The 23350-nt window shown below is 45.1% G+C and overlaps 1 protein-coding gene across 2 annotated transcripts in view; it reads left to right on the top strand.

Annotated features, from left to right (window-relative positions):
- The window catches only part of LOC139381914 (collagen alpha-1(XIX) chain-like), a 244516-nt gene that overhangs the window by 132384 nt on the left and 88782 nt on the right, over positions 1 to 23350 (top strand). For both annotated transcript variants that reach the window (XM_071125772.1, XM_071125773.1), the window contains 8 exons: positions 1659 to 1703; positions 13920 to 13973; positions 14086 to 14130; positions 14810 to 14842; positions 19243 to 19281; positions 19452 to 19499; positions 22260 to 22295; positions 23023 to 23067. In XM_071125772.1, coding sequence (XP_070981873.1) covers positions 1659 to 1703; positions 13920 to 13973; positions 14086 to 14130; positions 14810 to 14842; positions 19243 to 19281; positions 19452 to 19499; positions 22260 to 22295; positions 23023 to 23067 — 345 coding nt within the window. The remainder of the gene's footprint in view (positions 1 to 1658; positions 1704 to 13919; positions 13974 to 14085; positions 14131 to 14809; positions 14843 to 19242; positions 19282 to 19451; positions 19500 to 22259; positions 22296 to 23022; positions 23068 to 23350) is intronic.

The raw sequence follows: 23350 nt of genomic DNA, 5'->3' as shown, positions 1-23350 counted from the left end.
CTTAGGGGACTCTTCTCCAGGTTCATCTCTCTGTAGGTGATGGCTTTGTTATGGAAGGTTTGTGAATCGCTTCCTTTTAGGTGGTTGTAGAATTTAACGGCTCTTTTCTGGATTTTGATAATTAGTGGGTATCGGCCTAATTCTGCTCTGCATGCATTATTTGGTGTTCTACGTTGTACACGGAGGATATTTTTGCAGAATTCTGCGTGCAGAGTCTCAATTTGGTGTTTGTCCCATTTTGTGAAGTCTTGGTTGGTGAGCAGACCCCAGACCTCACAACCATAAAGGGCAATGGGCTCTATGACTGATTCAAGTATTTTTAGCCAAATCCTAATTGGTATGTTGAAATTTATGTTTCTTTTGATGGCATAGAATGCCCTTCTTGCCTTGTCTCTCAGATCGTTCACAGCTTTGTGGAAGTTACCTGTGGCGCTGATGTTTAGGCCAAGGTATGTATAGTTTTTTGTGTGCTCTAGGGCAACAGTGTCTAGATGGAATTTGTATTTGTGGTCCTGGTGACTGGACCTTTTTTGGAACATCATTATTTTGGTCTTACTGAGATTTACTGTCAGGGCCCAGGTCTGACAGAATCTGTGCATAAGATCTAGGTGCTGCTGTAGGCCCTCCTTGGTTGGTGACAGAAGCACCAGATCATCGGCAAACATCAGACATTTGACTTTGGATTCTAGCAGGGGGAGGCCGGGTGCTGCCGACTTTTCTAGTGCCCGCGCCAATTCGTTGATATATATGTTGAAGAGGGTGGGGCTTAAGCTGCATCCCTGTCTAACCCCACGACCCTGTGTGAAGAAATGTGTGTGTTTTTTGCCAATTTTAACCGCACACTTGTTGTTTGTGTACATGGATTTTATAATGTTGTATGTTTTACCTCTCTCTCTCTCTCTCTCTCTCTCTCTCTCTCTCATCTCTCTCTCTCTTTCTCTCTCTCTCTCTCTCACTCTCTCTATATCTTTCTTTATCTCTCTCTCTCTCTCTCTCTCTCTCTCTCTCTCTCTCTCTCTCTGTCTCTCTCTCTCTCTCTCTCTCTCTCTCTCTCTCTCTCTCTCTCTCTCCCTCACTCTCTCTCTCTCTCTCTCTCACCCTCTCTCTCTCTCTCTCTCTCTCTCTCTCGTGTCATTTGGTAGTAGCATGTACGTAGACCCAGCCCAGCTGACACTTGTGTGAACTTGTAGTTCATGTTGTCCATCTGACAACAGTTATATATATATATATATCTTTCTTTCTCTCTCTCACTCTCTCGCTCTCTCTCTCTCTATATATATCTTTCTTTCTCTCTCTCTCTCTCTCTCTCTCTCTCTCTCTCTCTCTCTCTCTCTCTCTATCTCTATCTCTCTCTCTCTATCTCTCTCTCTATATATCTCTCTCTCTCTCTCTCTCTCTCTCTCTCTCTCTCTCTCTCTCTCTCTCACTCTCTCTATGTCTTTCTTTATCTCTCTCTCTCTCTCTCTCTCTCTCTCTCCCTCACTCTCTCTCTCTCTCTCTCTCTCTCTCACCCTCTCTCTCTCTCTCTCTCTCTCTCTCGTGTCATTTGGTAGTAGCATGTACGTAGACCCAGCCCAGCTGACACTTGTGTGAACTTGTAGTTCATGTTGTCCATCTGACAACAGTCTCACTTCCTCTCTTCTCTCTGTGTGTTACAGGGTCGCCGAGGGAAGACGGGGGAACCTGGACCCAGAGGCCTGCCTGTAAGTACTGCTGCTGCTGAATTCCTTCCTACCTTCCTTCTGTTTGCCACTGTCACAGACACTTTCAGTTTGAAGTTGTACGGGATACGCATGGTATACATCATCCAATGAAATGCTTACTTGCAGACAGTCCTCCTGTATGGTGTACATACTGCACATGCCTGTCAATCAATGTTTACTCCCACTAAACACACACTGCTGCCTCATGTCAAAAGATCAATCATTCAATCAGGAGCTCTCTTTAACTCTCACCTGCATGTATCTCACAAAGACCCAAATATGTTCAGGTCTCCTTCATCTGTAGGAGAGATCCACAGTAGTCCTAATTGAGACTCATCTGTAGGAGAGATCCACAGTAGTCCTAATTGAGACTAATCTGTAGGAGAGATCCACAGTAGTCCTAATTGAGACTCATCTGTAGGAGAGATGCACAGTAGTCCTAATTGAGACTCATCTGTAGGAGAGATGCACAGTAGTCCTAATTGAGACTCATCTCTCAGAGGCATGCCGGACTAACAGGGTATTCAATACTATCGACGCAGCACTATCGCCGGCCTAAGGTATTACTGAACACTGAGAAAATGAGCCTGAACCATCATTGTCCCCTAAGAGTCACCCTAAGAGTCACCTGGCTTAACTGGTGCCTCGAGAGACACTACCGCTCTCATTGTCACTCAATGCCTAGGTTTACCTCCACTGTACTCACATCCTACCATACACTTGTCTGTACATTCTGCCCTGAATCTATTCCACCACGCCCAGAAATCTGCTCTTTTAATTCTCTGTTCCCAACACACTAGACGACCAGTTCATATAGCCTTTAGCCGTACCCTTATCCTACTCCTCCTCTGTTCCTCTGGTGATGTAGAAGTTAACCCAGACCTTATAGGCCCCAGCACCACACCTATTCCCAGGCCCCAGGCACTCTCATTTGTTGACTTCTGTATCCGTAAAAGCCTCGGTTTCATGCATGTTAACATCGGAAGCCTCCTCCCGAAGTTTGTTTTATTCACTGCTTTAGCACACTCCGTCAACCCTGATGTCCTAGCTGTATCTGAATCCTGGTTTAGGAAGGCCACCAAAAATTCTGAAATTTCCATCCACAACTACAACATTTTCCGACAAGATAGAACTGCCAAAGGTGACAGAGTTTCAATCTACTGCAGAGATAGCCTGCAGAGCCCTGTCATATTATCCAGGTCTGTGCCCAGACAATTCGAGCTTCTATTTTTTTTAAATCCACCTCTCCAGAAATAAGTCTCTCATCGTTACCGCTTGTTATAGACCCCCCTCAGCCCCCAGCTGTGCCCTGGACACCATATGTGAATTGATTGCCCCCCATCTATCTTCAGAGTTCGTACTGTTAGGTGACCTAAACTTTGATATGCTTAACACCTCGGCCGTCCTACAATCTAAGCTAGATGCCCTCAATCTCACACAAATAATCAAGGAACCTACCAGGTACAACCCTAAATCCGTAACCATGGGCACCCTCATAGATATCCTTTTGCCATGACTTACAGTATGCCATGTTAATGATATCTGAGTGAGTGACTAACCAAATCAATAGGGGCCCCCTGGGGGTTAGGGGCCCTGGGCACATGCCATGTTAATGATATCTGAGTGAGTGACTAACCAAATCAATAGGGGCCCCCTGGGGGTTAGGGGCCCTGGGCACATGCCATGTGTGCCTGGTCGTTCATTTGGTAGCTGTCTAGCAGTGTTGTGGAAGCTACTCTGAAACTATAGTTTACCAAGCTACCAATTACTTCACATTGGAAGAAGCTAAGCTAAACTAAAGCTACCCTTATGAAAAATATAGTTTACTAAACTAAAGCTACCCTTATGAAAAATATAGTTTACTGAACTAAAGCTACCCTTATGAAAAATATAGTTTACTAAACTTCAGTTACTTAGAAAAAAAAGCAGTTCACTTCATCCAAACTACTGCGTGAAGAATGATCATCTAACTCTGAAACGTCATAGACTATAAATTGCCAGAACAGATCACTGTGAAGTCAGATGTCAACAGAATGTGTAATTTAGCCTATTAAACACAAAAAGTGAGAATTCGGCAGGTCTGATGACTAGACCAACTTGACTAGCCATCTCTAAAATGTTAGCCGATGTGCTAATTGAGTGAATGTCAGTGACTGACATAAAAAGTGGAACACTGCTGATGTTCAACCATATTTAGACATTTCACCTCGTTTATTCTACTTCTATTACTCTCGGCAGGAAATTAGTTCCTAAAAAATACTTTTGACGCAGACAGCGCCTTCGTATAAGAATCACTTGTTTGAATATTTCCTGTTAAAACGTTGTAAAATGTTTTGCAACAGCTGCCCTAATGATTATTTCTAATTTACACTCTACTGCTTCCTGCTGCCTTTTAGTAACCAACTGGACTTTGTTGATATGGAATGATTCTGTTATTTGACCCATTCTACTATGTTCATGCACTGACACTCTGATTAAACTTGTGATATGAGAATTCAAACCAGATAGACAGAAAGATGGTGCTCATCTTCCGTCACTGTCACCGCCATGCTCAATAGGTTCAATTATCTTTAGCATCACTTCAGCTGCTGACCGTTACGGTTCTCCCACATTTCTTTCTGTACTCTCTGACACCTTAATAACTCATTAGGCCTCACAAATGGCACCCTATTGCCTATTTAGTGCACTACTTTGGACCAGAGCCCATATAATGTGCAATATCAGACGTAGCCACATAGTTATAGGACACAACATCGTAGGAAAAAGGGAGGACAAGGAGGAAGAGAAAGAGTGAATGTGAGTGTGACATTTCTAAATGTCAGTGTCCTGATTGTACCCCTGTCATGTGATGTCCCAGCTAGCCTCAGTGTCCTGAGAGTACCCCTGTCATGTGACGTACCAGCTAGCCTCAGTGTCCTGCTAGTACCCCTGTCATGTGATGTACCAGCTATCCTCATTGTCCTGATATTACCCCTGTTATGTGATGTACCAGCAAGCCTCATTGTCCTGATAGTACCCCTGTCATGTGATGTACCAGCTAGTCTCAGTGTCCTGATAGTACCCCTGTCATGTGATGTACCAGCTAGCCTCATTGTCCTGATAGTACCCCTGTCATGTGATGTACCAGCTAGTCTCAGTGTCCTGATAGTACCCCTGTCATGTGATGTGCCAGCTAGTCTCAGTGTCCTGATAGTACCCCTGTCATGTGATGTACCAGCTAGCCTCATTGTCCTGATAGTACCCCTGTCATGTGATGTACCAGCTAGTCTCAGTGTCCTGATAGTACCCCTGTCATGTGATGTGCCAGCTAGCCTCATTGTCCTGATAGTACCCCTGTCATGTGATGTACCAGCTAGTCTCAGTGTCCTGATAGTACCCCTGTCATGTGATGTACCAGCTAGTCTCAGTGTCCTGATAGTACCCCTGTCATGTGATGTAGTGCACTTTATAGGAGATAGGGTGTCATTTGGGACTACTGTTTCAACATGATTCGTGATTGACTAAGGAGACAGGGAGGACTGGCGTCTCTCAACCAATAGTGGTGCTGTGCATAATAAATAACGCCCTCACTGACACGCACATGCACACCCTCACGGACACACAAACGCACACGCACACAGTCACAGACACACAGACAGCCTCCCTCCTGCCTCTCTTCCTCTCCCTCCTGCTGCTTGTCTCTCAGCGTGACTCAGTGCTCCTTCTCATCACAGACAGATGGCCATTACCTACAGTGCTTTAGCAAAAGGCCTGCAGTCATTTTTATGGAACCCCCGGGTGTTGAAGCAAACCACGAGGTATGTGAGAGAGTCAGAGAGTGAGAGACGGCGAGGGGGGTAGAAATTGAGAAAGGAAGAGTCACACCTACCGCCCCGGAAACAAACACACCACCCCCCTCTATGGTCCACTTGTTCCGGTGACCATAACGGGAATGAAACCGTTGTGTACCGGGTCAGTCAGAGGCAGTGGGACAACCTCTTGAACGTAGCGGCTGCGTTGATCATGTTGTATAGGTCCAGTGGTCTGTGTTGATGTTGATGTTGGCCTCGGCTAGAAGGTTTTTAATGGCTCCTGTGCCCTGAGAAAAGAGAAAGGTGGCTGACCAGCTGGCTGGACAAACTTGTATTGTGTTGCTCCTGGACAGAGAACCATTTCTCTCTGCTTGTCTCTACAGGTATAAGTTGGCGGTACTGTGTGCCTCAGCCAGACTTGATCTCAAATCCAAAATGTTGGAGTATAAAGCCGTATTTAAAATATTAGCTTCACTGTCCACATACATACGTAGAGGTGTGTATACTTTAAAAACCATTCCCAGTTTGAATGGGAAGAGTGGGATGGTACCGGAATGGTTCATGGAAAATACTCAAACCGCAGCACACACCATCTCCCTGTGGGCCACCATAATGACACCGTTCTTCAACGGGTCGTTCAGTGCCGTTTCTGTTGAATTAAACATTCAACACCATTCTGTCACGCTGAAGGCACCCAGGGATAGTGTTGTGGCAGGGTGTTTATTTAAGAGGACAGGATGAAGGCACCAGGGGTAGTGTTGTGTCTGAAGGCACCAGGGGTAGTGTTGTGTCTGAAGGCACCAGGGATAGTGTTGTGTCTGAAGGCACCAGGGATAGTGTTGTGTCTGAAGGCACCAGGGGTAGTGTTGTGTCTGAAGGCACCAGGGATAGTGTTGTGTCTGAAGGCACCAGGGGTAGTGTTGAGAGAGAGAGAGACCAGTAGATTTGACACACATCCAATAGGATAGACACACTGACCCACATCCAGTAGGGTTGACTCACATCCAGTAGGGCTGACTCACATCCAGTAGGGCTGACTCACATCCAGTAGGGCTGACACACATCCAGTAGGGCTGACTCACATCCAGTAGGGCTGAGTCACATCCAGTAGGGCTGACACACATCCAGTAGGATAGACCACATCCAGTAGGATAGACACACATCCAGTAGGATAGACACACATCTAGTAAGATAGACCCACACCCAGTAAGATAGACACACACCCAGTAGGATAGACACACATCCAGTAGGATAGACACACATCTAGTAAGATAGACACACACCCAGTAGGGCTGACTCACATCCAGTAGGGCTTACACACATCCAGTAGGATAGACACACATCTAGTAAGATAGACACACACCCAGTAGGGCTGACTCACATCCAGTAGGTTTGACACACATCCAGTAGGTTTGACACACATCCAGTAGGAATGCCACACATCCAGTAGGATTGGCACACATCTAGTAGGATAGACACACATCCAGTAGGATTGACACACATCCAGTAGGCTTGACACACATCTAGTAGGATTGGCACACATCTAGTAGGATAGGCACACATCCAGTAGGATTGACACACATCAAATAGGGCTGACACACATCCAGAAGGATTGACACACATCTAGTAGGATTGGCACACATCCAGTAGGATTGACACACATCTAGTAGGTTTGACACACATTCAGTAGGATAGACACACATCCAGTAGGATAGACACACATCCAGTAGGTTTGACACAGATCCAGTAGGATAGACACACATTCAATAGGGATGACACACATCCAGTAGGTTTGACACACATCCATTCGGATATACACACATCCAGTAGGCTTGACACACATTCAGTAGGATAGACACACATCCAGTAGGTTTGGCACACATCCAGTAGGATAGACACACATCCAGTTGGATTGACACACATCCAGTTGGATTGACACACATCCAGTAGGTTAGACACACATCCAGTTGGATTGACACACATCCAGTAGGATAGACACACATCCAGTAGGCTTGACACACATCCAGTAGGATAGACACACATCCAGTAGGTTAGACACACATCCAGTTGGATTGACACACATCCAGTAGGATAGACACACATCCAGTAGGTAATAATGATCTGATAGTAAGGTAGAAGGTAATAGCTCTGTCCTATAATAAGGTAGAAGGTAATAGTCCTATCTGATAATAAGGTAGAAGGTAATAGTCCTATCCTATAATAAGGTAGAATGTTGTAGTGCTATCTGATAATAAGGTAGAAGGTAATAGTCCTATCCTATAATAAGGTAGAATGTTGTAGTGCTATCTGATAATAAGGTAGAAGGTAGGAGGTTATAGTCCTATCTGATAATAAGGTAGAAGGTAGAAGGTTATAGTCCTATCTGATAATAAGGTAGAAGGTAATAGTCCTATCCTATAATGAGGTAGAAGGTTATAGTCCTATCTGATAATAAGGTAGAATGTAATAGTCATATCCTATAGTAAGGTAGAAGGTAATGGTCCTATCCTATAATAAGGTAGAAGGTTATAGTCCTATCTGATAATAAGGTAGAAGGTAATAGCCCTGTCCTATAATAAGGTAGTAGGTAATAGTCCTATCTGATAATAAGGTAGCTTCATTGTGAACAACACTCAACACCACTCACTGACTCACTCAATCCCTCCCTCCTTTCACTACTAGAGCTCTAGACAGAAATATGAGAGTTCTGCTTCTCTAAATTGTAGCTTGCCTAACATATGTCTCTCTGTGATTGGAGTCCCCTCTCCCTCTCCCTTAGAGAAGTCTGTAGCGTGCTCAGTTCGTGTGTGTGGCGGCATGCTCAATGGGTGTGTGTGTGTTTGTTTGTGTGTGTGGGTTGCACAGTGTGAGGGGATGGGCAGAGTACTCCATGAATCACATCTCCATAACAGCATCTCTCTCCCACTGACAGACAGACCCAAACAGGGGCAGACTGAGCACTGCAGAGGCTAAAGGCAAAGGGAGAAGAGATACAAGGAGGGAGAGAGAGAGAGTGGGAGGTGGAGAGAAAGAGAGGAGGAGAGAGACAAGGAGAGAGAGAGGGTGGGAGGTAGAGAGGAAGAAAGAGAGGAGAAGAGAGAGAGAGAGGGTGGGAGGTGGAGAGAAAGAAAGAGAGGAGGAGAGAAACAAGGAGAGAGAGGGGGTGGGAGGTGGAGAGAAAGAAAGAGAGGAGGAGAGAGACAACGAGAGAGAGAGGGGGTGGGAGGTGGAGAGGAAGAAAGAGAGGAGGAGAGAGACAAGGAGAGAGAGAGGGGGTGGGAGGTGGAGAGGAAGAAAGAGAGGAGGAGAGAGACAAGGAGAGAGAGAAAGAGAGAGAGAGAGAGAGAGAGAGGGGGGGGTGGGTGGGTGGGAGGTGGAGAGAAAGAAAGAGAGGAGGAGAGAGAGAGAGAGATAGACAGAGAGAGAGAGAGGGAGGGAGGTGGAGAGAAAGAAAGAGAGGGGGAAAGAGACAAGGAGAGAGAGAGAGAGAGAGGGTGGGTGGGAGGGAGGTGGGGAGAAAGAAGAAGAGGGGGTAAGAGACAAGGAGAGAGAGAGAGAGAGAAAGAGAGAGAGAGAGAGGGTGGGAGGTGGAGAGAAAGAAAGAGAGGAGGAGAGAGACAAGGAGAGAGAGAGGGAGGTAGAGAGAGAGAGAGAGAGAGAGAGAGAGAGAGAGAGAGAGAGAGAGAGAGAGAGAGAGAGGGAGGTGGGGAGAAAGAAGAAGAGGGGGTAAGAGACAAGGAGAGAGAGAGAGAGAGAGAGAGAGAGGGGGTGGGAGGTGGAGGGAAAGAAAGAGAGGAGGAGAGAGACAATGAGAGAGAGGGAGGTGGAGAGAAAGAAGAAGAGGAGAGGAGAGAGAGAGAGAGAGAGAGAGAGAGAGAGAGAGAGAGAGAGAGAGAGAGAGAGAGAGAGGGTGGGAGGGAGGGAGGTGGGGAGAAAGAAGAAGAGGGGGTAAGAGACAAGGAGAGAGAGAGAGAGAGAGAGAGGGGGTGGGAGGTGGAGGGAAAGAAAGAGAGGAGGAGAGAGACAAGGAGAGAGAGAGGGAGGTAGAGAGAGAGAGGGGGTGGGAGGTGGAGGGAAAGAAAGAGAGGAGGAGAGAGACAATGAGAGAGAGGGAGGTGGAGAGAAAGAAGAAGAGGAGGAGGAGAGAGAGAGAGAGGGGGTGGGAGGTGGAGGGAAAGAAAGAGAGGAGGAGAGAGACAATGAGAGAGAGGGAGGTGGAGAGAAAGAAGAAGAGAGGAGAGAGAGAGAGAGAGAGAGAGAGAGAGAGAGAGAGAGAGAGAGGGTGGGAGGGAGGGAGGTGGGGAGAAAGAAGAAGAGGGGGTAAGAGACAAGGAGAGAGAGAGAGAGAGAGAGAGGGGGTGGGAGGTGGAGGGAAAGAAAGAGAGGAGGAGAGAGACAAGGAGAGAGAGAGGGAGGTAGAGAGAGAGAGGGGGTGGGAGGTGGAGGGAAAGAAAGAGAGGAGGAGAGAGACAATGAGAGAGAGGGAGGTGGAGAGAAAGAAGAAGAAGAGAGAGAGAGAGAGAGAGAGAGAGAGAGAGAGAGAGAGAGAGAGAGAGAGAGAGAGAGAGAGAGAGAGAGAGAGAATTGAATTGAATTGAGAGAGAGGGTGGGTGGGATGTGGAGAGAAAGAAAGAGAGGGGGAAAGAGACAAGGAGAGAGAGAGAGAGAGAGAGAGAGAGAGAGGGTGGGAGGGAGGTGGGGAGAAAGAAGAAGAGTGGGTAAGAGACAAAGAGAGAGAGAGAGGGTGGGAGGTGGAGAGAAAGAGAGGAGGAGAGAGACAAGGAGAGAGAGAGGGAGGTGGAGAGAAAGAAGAAGAGGAGGAGAGAGAGAGGGGGAGGGAGGGGGAGAGAGAGAGAGAGAGAGAGAGAGAGAGAGAGAGAGAGAGAGAGAGAGAGAGAGAGAGAGAGAGAGAGAGAGAGAGAGAGAGAGAGAGGTGGAGAGAAAAAAGAGAGGAGAGAGAGAAAGAGAGAGGGAGGGAGGTGGAGAGAAAGAAGAAGAGGAGAAGGAGGGAGAGAGAGAAAGGTAGAGAGAGAAGAAAGAGAGGGAGAGAGGGAGAGAGATAGAGAGGGAGAAGGAGAGAGAGAGAGAGAGAGATAGAGAGAGATAAAGAGAGGGAGAGAGGGAGAGAGATAGAGAGGGAGAAGGAGGGAGAGAGATAGAGAGAGATAAAGAGAGGGAGTGAGGGAGAGAGGGAGAAGGAGGGAGAGAGAGAGGGAGATATATTGCTGTTTAATGATTAGCTCAACATGTAGCCCCTCAAAGCAACACCTAGACAGTAGTCTCCAGTTGTGCAGGTCCCCTCCCTGCCTTGTGCACCACTGGGCTCCACGTTACTGTTCATTTAGCACCATGTGAAGAGACGTGAAACACAGGTATCCTGGGACAAGGCCTTACGGATGGTTACGACTGCTGTGGCAGTAAGACAACACCTTCGTATTGCCATGTGACCTTGATTTAAACACCTTATTCTCATTGAGATCAAATCTATTTTACAAGAGAGGCCTGAATCGATAAACTATATGGTGAGGTTATATGTTTATTTTATTTTGCATTAATAACATTCATACAGTATAAACTATTCACAAGTCAATTAATGTTCACAATCAATTTATCCACAGAGGCTTCTCCCCTGTAATATATGAATAGGCCCGTCCATCTGTTCATGTATGGCAATCGTCTGCTTGTTTTGTTATGAATAGCTCATAACCCTCCCAACCAATCAGTGACTAGATCACATTAAAAGATAGGAACATCATAATGACTGTTGTTAAAAGCACCATTTGGGAAAGAGACAGAGCGAGAGAGACAGAGACAGAGCGAGAGAGACAGAGCGAGAGAGACAGAGACAGAGCGAGAAAGACAGAGACAGAGCGAGAGAGACAGAGCGAGAGGAGAGACAGACACAGAGCGAGAGAGACAGACACAGAGCGTGAGAGACAGACACGGAGCGAGAGAGACAGACACGGAGCGAGAGAGACAGACACAGAGCGAGAGAGACAGACAGAGCGAGAGAGACACACAGAGACAGACACACAGACACACAGAGACACAGAGAGACGGACACACAGACACAAAGAAACACAGAGAGACAGACACACAGACACAGAGAGACACAGAGAGACAGACACACAGACACAGAGAGACAGACACAAAGACACACATAGACAGAGACACAGAGAGACAGACACACAGACACAGAGAGACACAGAGAGACAGACACAGAGACAGACACACAGACACAGACAGACACGGAGAGACAGACACAGAGACAGACACACAGACAGACACAGAGAGACAGACACAGAGACAGACACTACTTTGTCTTGTTCCTGCTGGAAGCTCTGGTATGGATTCTCTTCGTCTATTTAATGGATGTGCTGTTAAGGAAGAGGGTTTTTATAATCTATAACATGTTCCCTAAGACACACACACACACACACACACACACACACACACACACACACACGCAGGGAGGCTAACCATCAAAAGGTTCAAAGTTGCCCTGATTGGTCCAGAAGACTCTATGCTGGGGGAGGAAAGAGGAATACAGACAACAGGTGAAGTGTTGTTGAAAGTGAAAAGAGAGTCTATAAATCCGTAGACAGTTACATTTCACACAGCCCCAGTCCAAATGTAGCTGCTCGTTTTACGTCTGTTTGGGGACAGAAAATATCTGCATCCCAAATGGCACCCTATCCCCTATATAGTGCACTTCTATTGACCCGGGCCCAAAGGAAACAGGGTGCCATTTGGGATGCACACTATGTGTGTGGCTGTTTCTGTGTGGCAGGCTGTTATCTCTCTCAACAAGGTGTGGGTTTGGTTGAGCTACCCCAGGCTGTCTTGAGAAGAAGCCCATATATTTTGTTGTAGCAGATGAGCTAATTAAACAATGTTCCTATTCAAATATATAGAATAAAACAATAATGAACCATTCTTCAAGTTTTAGGACAAGTTGCAGGGGGTTGATGGAGCTCAGCCAACAGAGAGTAGCAGTAGTCTAGATGGGTGATGTCTGAATTAGGACAGGTTGCAGGGGTTTGATGGAGCTCAGCCAACAGAGAGTAGCAGTAGTCTAGATGGGTGATGCCTGAATTAGGACAAGTTGCAGAGGTTTGATGGAGCTCAGCCAACAGAGAGTAGCAGTAGTCTAGATGGGCAATGTCTGAATTAGGACAGGTTGCAGGGGTTTGATGGAGCTCGGCCAACAGAGAGTAGCAGTAGTCTAGATGGGTGATGTCTGAATTAGGACAGGTTGCAGGGGTTTGATGGAGCTCAGCCAACAGAGAGTAGCAGTAGTCTAGATGGGCGATGCCTGAATTAGGACAAGTGCCTGAATTAGGACAAGTGCCTGAATTAGGACAAGTGCCTGAATTAGGACAAGTGCCTGAATTAGGACAAGTGGATGAATTAGGACAAGTGCCTGAATTAGGACAAGTGGATGAATTAGGACAAGTGGCTGAATGAGGACCTGCGCCACTTCCTGTGTGAGGTCATACTCTATGGATGTTGTAGAGCAGGAACCTGCAGGAGTCACTGTGTTGATGTTTTCAGAGAAGGACAGGGTGTTGTCCAGGGTCACGCCAAGGTTCTTTGCCCATCTGGGAGGCGGACACAGTGGCGTTGAGCACTTTAACTTCCCTTCTGCTGATGTCCTGTCCTCACTGCTCCAAGGTCCCTATTTTACAGATATAAAGGACCTCTGAAGAGAGCAGACGCCCACCCATCATTTCTGTGCCTTGTGAATAAGCCTGAGTCCACTCACACTCACTGGGTGGTATTGGCAGACTGTACAGTCCTATTCCACACAGAGAGAGAAAAGACTGCTGTGTAAAAGATGACAGCTGAAGACTTGATCTGTTGTCATCAAGTGCCATCTATTGGTGGAGAGGAGAATTATTCGATCAGGACCTGGTTGGTTCAGTGTGGAAAACTGCTGCAGTGCAACAGGGCTTTATAGTCCATTCTCTCAGTAGACCCATAGACGCAGCATCTACAATGATACAGACAACATGATGTGTTGCTGGTTATAAGCATGTGCTGTACGATCCTTAGGACATTTAAAGGGGTCATGTTCACACTCACACGCAGACACACATACACAGTCACACACACACAAACACTCACACGCAGACACACATACACAGTCACACACACAACACTCACGTCTCTTCTCTCTGCTGTCAATCATGTTGTACTTGTCTTGTATGTTCACATACATCCTCTATCTCTCTCCTCTATTTCTCTCACTCTCTCTCTCCTCTCTCTCTCCTCTATCTCTCTCATCCCCTCTCCCTCTCCCTCTCCCTCTCCCTCGCTCTCTTTCTATCTCTCTCTTTCTCCTCTCTCTCTCCCACTCTCTCTCTCACTCTCTCTCTATCTCTCTCTCTTCTCTATCTCTCTCTCTCTCTCTGTTCTCGTCCAGGGGGTGAAGGGTGACTCTGGAATCCCAGGAGACAAAGGAGATCAAGGTGATCCGGTATGTAACGCACACACAGCACACACCCTTCCAACACATTATTGTTGTGACATTTAAAGTGGCTGTCATTAACCATGAACAATAACCTTTGACCTTTGGTCTTCTCCCTCAGGGTCAGCCAGGTGGAGACGGGGCCTCTGGGATGAAAGGACAGAAGGTGAGTCACATCACATGGTGTGTGTGTGTGTGTGTGTGTGTGTGAGAGAGTGAGAGAGAGAGTGTGTGTGTGTGTGTGTGTGTGTGTGTGTGTGTGTGTGTGTGTGTGTGTGTGTGTGTGTGTGTGTGTGAGAGTGAGAGAGAGGTGTGTGTTTGTGTGTGTGTGTGAGAGAGTGTGTGTGTGTGAGCTCCAGTCTGATTACCCCTGATCTATTTATCTTTCCTGCATTCATTTATGTCTAAATCTGGCTGCAAATTAACTCTCTTATAATGATATTTCATCATTGTTAATTGTCACACACACACACACACACACACACACACACACCATGTGACTCACCTTCTGTTCTTTCATCTCAGAGGCGTCCTTGTTTAACCCACTACAGTATATCAGTGTACCAACCCCACTAACCCAATCTACTGAAACCGGTTGTCATTAAGGAGATGTAAATAGTGTTTGAATGAATGCTACTGTTGGTTATGACTGAATCAATGAGAGAGGAGGTAGGAGCAGATGTTACAGCAGCTTCGGTGGTGGGGGAGATTTCACATCCTCTGTAAAGCAGGGCTTCTGGATTCTCCCTAAAGAATATATCAATATCATCCTGAGGTTTTTAACCATGTCTGTACAGTATGACATCATGTGGTTTCTCTATGCTCTCTGTGTCTTCTCTTATCAGGGGGAAGAAGGCCTGAGAGGACCACCAGGACCGGTGAGGAGTACATTGTTGTGGCGTTAATGTTTCCTGTGACTGTTTATAACTGAGACGTAAAGTCATATTTTCTAAGAGACTGTTTTACAGTTCTGTACTGTAGTTTATTTTGGAGTTATTGGAGAGAGGAGTAACTGAGGGGCGTAAACAAGACTAGCCTGGACTCTACAGTCGAGGTTGGTCCAGTACATTATCCCTGCTCCACATTCACAATGTTTGGGCTACATGTTTTTCAGATCTGAGAGTACCTGCAATCCATGCTCTGACTCCTCTGATCTCTCAAAGCCAATCCTGAATCTACACGTACATGACCTGACTATGTAATTGTAATGGGCCATACCTTTACTGGTGCATGTCAACACGGCATAGAAAAAGGCTAGTATGTGACCCCAATGGACAGGTAGACCATCCAGACAGGTAATAGTAGTGAGAACAGACAGACTCCTCTGAGATCGGTCCTTCTTCATAATTAAACTCCTGGTTTCTTGTTTATCCGCGGATCCAAGTGGCACCGAGCCAACGTCACGTCACCGCACGCTGAACAAATATTCCCTCTGCACTAAGGAACTCCTTCTCTTACTACTACTTTATATCACTCTGTCTGCCTCCCAAATGGCACCCCATTCCCTACGTAGTGACTACTTTTGTAACATGCATGCTACGACTACTGATGTCTTTCACTGAATGTGTCCCAAATGGTTCCCTATGGACCCCGGTCTAAAGAGGTGCACTAAATAGGCAATAGGGTGCCATTTAATATGAATCCCTTATCTCAACTGGAGTCAGGTCCACTTGTTCTTAAACGTTTCATTTACAATTGAACAGTGGCAGGTAATGAGTCCCCCTTAATGGCTATAAAGCCTTTTCTTGCCTTGCAATTAGTTGTGTAAGAAGTTCTATCAGAACCACTTAATCGGACTCAATTAACTGGACTGGATTACATTTTGAAATTGATTTTTAAGATTGAAGCGATAAGGGAGCAAAATGATTTAAAATTATGTTGCTATTTTAGGTCTACAGTTTTCTGAGGTTTGGTTGGAACACCCAAAGTCCAGTATGTTATTATGTGCTGATGTCTCCGGCTGGGGCAGCCTTCTACTTATAATTATCAAATACATTCAGTCAATCAATTATTCATGTGGTTTCTAAATGCCAAATCAACTATGCCAATTGTCGAATGCCAAATCCCCCCCTAGCCACCACTCCTGATAGACACACTAGATCTGAGAGGATTGGACAAGTAGCTATACTCTTTATTGTAATGGCTTAATTAATAGCTTCATTTCTTATTGGCTAGGTGGGAGATGTCACCACATTGCTTCCATCCATCTATCCAATCCTCTCTGGTCTACATTAGTGGCTATGGAGTACGTTCATTTACAATTCAGACAGTCAGAAAAGTCATTTAGCAATTCATAAATGGGTCTGTTTGATTATTTAGCTCAAATCTCACTTAAATAGGGGGCTCCTGGGTGGCACAGCGGTCTAAGGCACTGCATCTCAGTGTGCGAGGGGTCACCAAAGTCCCTGGTTGGATTCCAGGCTGTATCACAACCGGCCGTGATTGAGAGTCCCATAGGGCGGTGCACAGTTGGCCCAGCGTTTGGTCTTAGCTGACTTAGTTAAGTGGAGGTTGTATAAAACAAATACTACTAAATGAGCCTTTATCTGTCCACTTCCTAGTAACAGATAACGGGTGAATCCCTAATGGCACCAGGTCAATGGTAGTGCACCACCTAATGGCACCAGGTCAATGGTAGTGCACTATATAGGGAATAGGGTGCCATAGGGCTCTGGTCAATGGTAGTGCACTATATAGGGAATAGGGTACCATAGGGCTCTGGTCAATGGTAATGCACTACATAGGGAATAGGGTGCCATAGGGCTCTGGTCAATGGTAATGCACTACATAGGGAATAGGGTGCCATAGGGCTCTGGTCAATGGTAATGCACTATATAGGGAATAGGGTGCCATAGGGCTCTGGTCAATAGTAGTGCACTATATAGGGAATAGGGTGCCATAGGGCGCTGGTCAATGGTAATGCACTACATAGGGAATAGGGTGCCATAGGGCTCTGGTCAATGGTAATGCACTATATAGGGAATAGGGTGCCATAGGGCTCTGGTCAATGGTAATGCACTATATAGGGAATAGGGTACCATAGGGCTCTGGTCAATGGTAATGCACTATATAGGGAATAGGGTACCATAGGGCTCTGGTCAATGGTAATGCACTATATAGGGAATAGGGTGCCATAGGGCACTGGTCAATAGTAGTGTGCTATATATAGGGAATAGGGTGCCATTTGAGACACAGTGGGATCATTTCTGTAGTAAAGCGTTTAATTCCATGACTCTGCAGAAACCAGGGTTCAGACCATTACCCTCCTTCCTGTTCATTAGTGCAGAGGAGGAACCACCAGGCGGGGTTATAGGCATGCGTGACCCCCCATGACCCACAGACAGCCCACATGTGGCCCTTGACCAGACTCTGACTGAAGGCTACAGATATAAGAGACAAGATTAGAACAAATTGCTTTAGGAGGCAGACTGATATTTGGAACTTGAAGCACTAAAAGGCTGATTTCCACACTGAACTTGTTATACAACATCACAGGAAAGATCAGGACATCGTTTTACTGCATGGCCCTCCATGACCCACACGTAGCCCTTGACCAGACAGACACAGAATAATAGGCTAAGCTATGAACAAGAGCAGAAGGCTAAAAGATTAGAACAAATTGACAAACTTGTAAATAGATATTTATGGCAGTCTGAGATGTTGAAATGAAAGCCAAAACAAAATGTATTACCACTAAAATAACCTGGCTCGACCAGACAGACACCGAAGAACAGGAAGACAAGGAACAGGGTTGGAATAAATTGACATACTTGTTCAATAGAATTATCTATATTTTTTGCTAGCTTTTGGAGGCAGACTAACACCGTACCCAAACCGCCATCCTGCACAAATTGATTTTGTCCCCCCACATCAAACGCTATCACAACACGCAGGTTGAAATATCAAAACAATTATATTAATTTGGGGACAGGTCAAAAAGCATTAAACATTTATAACAACGTTGAGTTGTTATTTTACCTGAAATGCACAAGGTCCTCTACTCCGAAAATTAATCCACACCTAAAACAGTCAACCGAATCGTTTCTAGTCACCTCACCTCCTTCCAGGCTTTTTCTTCTTTGGACTTTATATGGCGATTGGCATCTAAAACTATTACCATGACGACGACCCACCTCAGTTCGTCTTTCAATCACCCACGTGGGTATAACCAATGAGGAGATGGCACATGGGTATCTGCTTCTATTAACCAATGAGGAGATGGGAGAGGCAGGACTTGCAGCGCGTTCTGCGCCACAAATAGAAGCAACTTCTATTTTAGCGCCTGGCAACGCAGACGCTCGTTGGCGCGCGTGAGCAGTGTGGGTGCGATGGTTGAATAACATGTATGTGTACATTTATTTGGCAACGCGAGCGGTGTGGTCAGCATGTCAGATGTTGAACTTGAAGCTACCAAAAACACATGTACACATAATTGCAGGTTTCTAGGCTACAATTGTGGTACAAAATCATTGGAAAGCTCGACTTTCCGTTACTGTGGGAATGTGTCCCAGATGGCAACCTATTCCCTATATAGTGCACTACTTTTGACCAGAGCCCAATGGGCACTATAAAGGGAAGAGGAAGCCACTTGGGATACAGCGTGACCTTTAACGATCCATGCCCTCGCTGGAGGACTGCTCCACAGGGGGGCTTTGTATCCCCACAACAATGATTGGTCGATTCCGGGACTGACTCTCAATATACATCCCAAATGGCAACCTATTCCCTACATAGTGCACTACTTTTGACCAGAGCCCTATGGTACTATTTACCCCCACTTTAATAGAGAATAGGTGCCATTTGGGATGTACAGGCAGAGGTGCTAGTCTAGTGGAAGAGGTTCTAGTGACAGACAGGCACTCGTCTTTAGTTTCACCGAAAACACCCCTCCCCTCCTTTTCTCTCTTAAAAGGCTTCTTTAGTTTGACTTTGACAACCCCGAGTGCCGAGCCGAGTGCTGGGCCGAGTGTCGGACTGAGTGCCGAGCCGAGTGCCAGGCCGAGTGCCAGGCCGAGTGCCGAGCCGAGTGCCAGGCCGAGTGCCAGGCCGAGTGCCGAGCCGAGTGCCGGGCCGAGTGCCGAGCCGAGTGCCGAGCCGAGTGCCAGGCCTAGTGCCAGGCCGAGTGCCAGGCCGAGTGCCGAGCCGAGTGCCGTGCCGAGTGCCGAGCCGAGTGCATTCAATAAGGGAGGTTAGGTGGTACGTCTTACCTACCGAATAAGTGACAATGAAGAAGACAGCTCATTTTCTCTCTTCTATCTTGTCTGTCCTTTCCATCCAGGAAATGACAGCTCATGGACTGAGACATCTGTCTGGCTCTGTAAGTAGAAACATCCTACGTAGTTACCTTTACCTTCTGTTCTGTTCAGTCATAACATAACGGCAGTCGTGCTCTGACTGCTAACTCAATCTTTTGTGTTACCTTGATGAAAGGTATTTTACATCAAATGTTCAACATTTCATAATGACCTTATTTCTATTTTATTTTAGGAGGCTGAATCAGGAGAGAAGGGCCAGAAAGGAGAAATGGGTGATCCAGTAAGGATAGGATATGTACCAACCTGCTCACAGTGTTCATACGATTTGTCTATAATGAACAAGTGTAAAAGAAAACCGCTCCCCCCTTGTCCATTTGATCTATTTCATTATTCATCCGCTAAACTGATCCTAGATCAGCACTCCTACTCTGAGATGCTTTGTGAGTATGGGTCCAGATCAGAGGGAGTCTAATATATTGATGTTCACGGCACCAAGATACACTTTGACTCTGTGTCAAATCAAACTAAACTGATCCTAGATCAGCACTCCTACTCTGAGATGCTTCGTGAGTATGGGTCCAGATCAGAGGGAGTCTAATATATTGATGTTCACGGCACCAAGATACAGTTTGACTCTGTGTCAAATCAAACTAAACTGATCCTAGATCAGCACTCCTACTCTGAGATGCTTCGTGAGTATGGGTCCAGATCAGAGGGAGTCTAATATATTGATGTTCACGGCACCAAGATACACTTTGACTCTGTGTCAAATCAAACTAAACTGATCCTAGATCAGCACTCCTACTCTGAGATGCTTCGTGAGTATGGGTCCAGATCAGAGGGAGTCTAATATATTGATGTTCACGGCACCAAGATATTTTGACTCTGTGTCAAATCAAATCAAATATTATTTTTCTCATGCGCCGAATACAACAGGCCTTACCGTGAAATGTTTACTATCAAGCCTTTAACCAACAGTGCAGTTCAAGAAGAGTTAAGAAAATATTTACCAAATAAAATAAAGTGAAAAAAAAATGGAACAAAAGTAACAAGAAAATGACATAACAATAACGAGGCTAAATACAGTGGGGGCAATGTAAATAGTCTGGGGGGGGGGCAATGTAAATAGTCTGGGGGGGCAATGTAAATAGTCTGGGGGGGCAATGTAAACAGTCTGGGGGGGCAATGTAAACAGTCTGGGGGGGCAATGTAAATAGTCTGGGGGGGCAATGTAAACAGTCTGGGGGGGCAATGTAAACAGTCTGGGGGGCAATGTAAATAGTCTGGGGGGGGCAATGTAAATAGTCTGGGGGGGCAATGTAAATAGTCTGGGGGGGCAATGTAAATAGTCTGGGGGGCAATGTAAATAGTCTGGGGGGGGCAATGTAAATAGTCTGGGGGGGCAATGTAAATAGTCTGGGGGTCCATTAGATTAAAAGCTCAGCAGTCTTATTGCTTGGGGGTAGAAACTGTTAAGGAGCCTTTTGGTCCTAGACTTCGGTGACTGGAGTCTTTGACAATTTTTTGGCCTGGATGGCAGGGACTAAGCACGCACCCCTGAGGGGCCCAGCGTGGCAGATGTGTTGTTGCCTACCGTTACCACCTGGGGGCGGCCCGTCAGGAAGTCCAGGATCCAGTTGCCGAGGGAGGTGTTTAGTCCCTGGGTTCTTAGCTTAATGATGAGCTTTGTGGACACTATGGTTTTGTGTGCACTATGTAGGGAATAGCCTGCCATTTAGGATACATCCAAAACATATATGAAAGAGCTGTTGGCAAAGAATCTAATAATCAAATATAAAAAAAAGGATACAAAGTTCAAAGGAGGCCAATCTTTATCGTGCCACACATCAAAATTAGACTTCAACAATAGTTACAGGGTTTAGAATGAATGTCATAGACTTCAACAATAGTTACATGGTTTAGAATGAATGTCATAGACTTCAACAATAGTTACAGGGTTTAGAATGAATGTCATAGACTTCAACAATAGTTACAGGGTTTAGAATGAATGTCATAGACTTCAACAATAGTTACAGGGTTTAGAATGAATGTCATAGACTTCAACAATAGCTGAATGGTTTAGAATGAATGTCATAGACTTCAACAATAGTTACAGGGTTTAGAATGAATGTCATAGACTTCAACAATAGTTACAGGGTTTAGAATGAATGTCATAGACTTCAACAATAGTTACAGGGTTTAGAATGAATGTCATAGACTTCAACAATAGTTACAGGGTTTAGAATGAATGTCATAGACGTCAACAATAGCTGAATGGTTTAGAATGAATGCCATTCAGAAACAAGTCTTCAACAATAGCTACATGGTTTGGAATGAATGGCATTCAGAAACAGTGTAATAGCTTTTCCAAAGTGAGTCACCTGACTGAGTTGGGCCAACTATTGATTACTATTGTGCAGTGGTGGAACAAGGACCCAATTTTCATTCTTGAGTAAAAGTAGAGATGCCTTAATAGAATAAAAGTCACCCAGTAATATACTACTTGACTAAAAATAGAAGTAGAAGTAGAAGTATTTGGTTTTAAACATACATAAGTATCAAAAGTAAAAGTACAAGTATAAATCATTTCAAATTCCTAATATTAAGGAAACCAGACAGCACCATTTTCATGTTTTTTTTTATTTACAAATAGCCAGGCTCACACTCCAACATTAAAACATAATTAACAAACCATTTGTGTTGAATTATCAGAGGCAGTAGGGATGACCAGGGATGTTCTCTTGATAAGTGTTGATTTGGACCATTTTCCTGTCCTGCTAAGCATTCAAAATGTAACCTGTACTTTGGGTGACATGGAAAATATATCAAGTAAAAAGTAAATCATTTTGTTTAGGAATATAGTGAAGTAAAAGTTGTCAAAAATATAAATAGTAAAGTACAGATGCCACCCCAAAGTACTTAAGTAGTACTTTAAAGTTTTTTTCTTAAGTACTTTACACCAGTGCTATTGTGTGTCTCTTGTGTAAAGACATTGGATTTACAGGATGAGGATAATGGTTTATATGATCCTTTTCTTCAGGGACAAAGAGGACTCCAAGGACCACATGGTTTCAAGGTAACCAGTTCAGTTCCAAGTTTTCAGATGAAGGACAAGCATTACATACACTTTAAAGGCCTCATCTACACTGATCTGAGTACTATATGACCTTTGACATTAGGTTTGGTCATCTACACTGATCTGAGTACTGTATAACCTTTGACATTGGGTTTGGTTATCTACACTGATCTGAGTACTATATGACCTTTGACATTGGGGCGGTAGCCTAGTGGTTAGAGCGTTGGACTAGCAGCCGAAAGGTTGCAAGTTCAAGTCCCCGAGCTGACAAGTTACATATCTGTTGTTCTGCCCCTGAATAGGCAGTTAACCCACTGTTCCTAGGTCGTCATTGAAATAAGAATTTGTTCTTAACTGACTTGCCTAGTTAAATAAATGTTTTAAAAAAAAAATGGGTTTGTTAAATACAATGATATGATACTCTATATGAGCAGCCTGGAATTGAATAGGATCCCAGTACACAAATAAATTATATTTGAGGAATAAAAAGTGATATGTATTACAGTGTGTTTCTAAATAGAAACTGGGTGTTCTATAAAGTCAGGTTGGTTTGGTAGGTTTTCTTTCTTGAAGCCAGACGCTAAATAGATTTTCTCAGGGTCTCACTTATTAATACATGTCCTGGAGTAATTATGGAGAAAAACAAATCTAACCTTAAATGGTCTCTCTCTCTCTCTTGTTCTGCTTTCCCTTCTCCCCTCTCCCTCCTTTCATTACTGATTTAAAGGGAAGCTTAGGACTACCAGGTCCAAAGGGAGAGCCCGGCCCAGAGGTAAACACCCGAGATAATCAAACTATCACCAGAGAACAAAGAGTCTCTATCACCAGAGAACAAAGAGTCTCTATCACCAGAGAACAAAGAGTCTCTATCACTAGAGAACAAATTGTCTCTATCACCACAGAACAAAGAGTCTTTATCACCAGAGAACAAAGAGTCTTTATCACCAGAGAACAAAGAGTCTTTATCACCAGAGAACAAATAGTCTTTATTCACCAGAGAACAAAGAGTCTCTATCACCAGAGAACAAAGAGTCTCTATCACCACAAAACAAAGA

The sequence above is a fragment of the Oncorhynchus clarkii genome, chromosome 23, assembly GCF_045791955.1.
Source record: "Oncorhynchus clarkii lewisi isolate Uvic-CL-2024 chromosome 23, UVic_Ocla_1.0, whole genome shotgun sequence".
Lineage (NCBI taxonomy): Eukaryota > Metazoa > Chordata > Actinopteri > Salmoniformes > Salmonidae > Oncorhynchus > Oncorhynchus clarkii.
The sequence above is the reverse complement of the archived record's forward strand: the minus strand, read 5'-3'. Positions and strand labels throughout refer to the sequence as shown.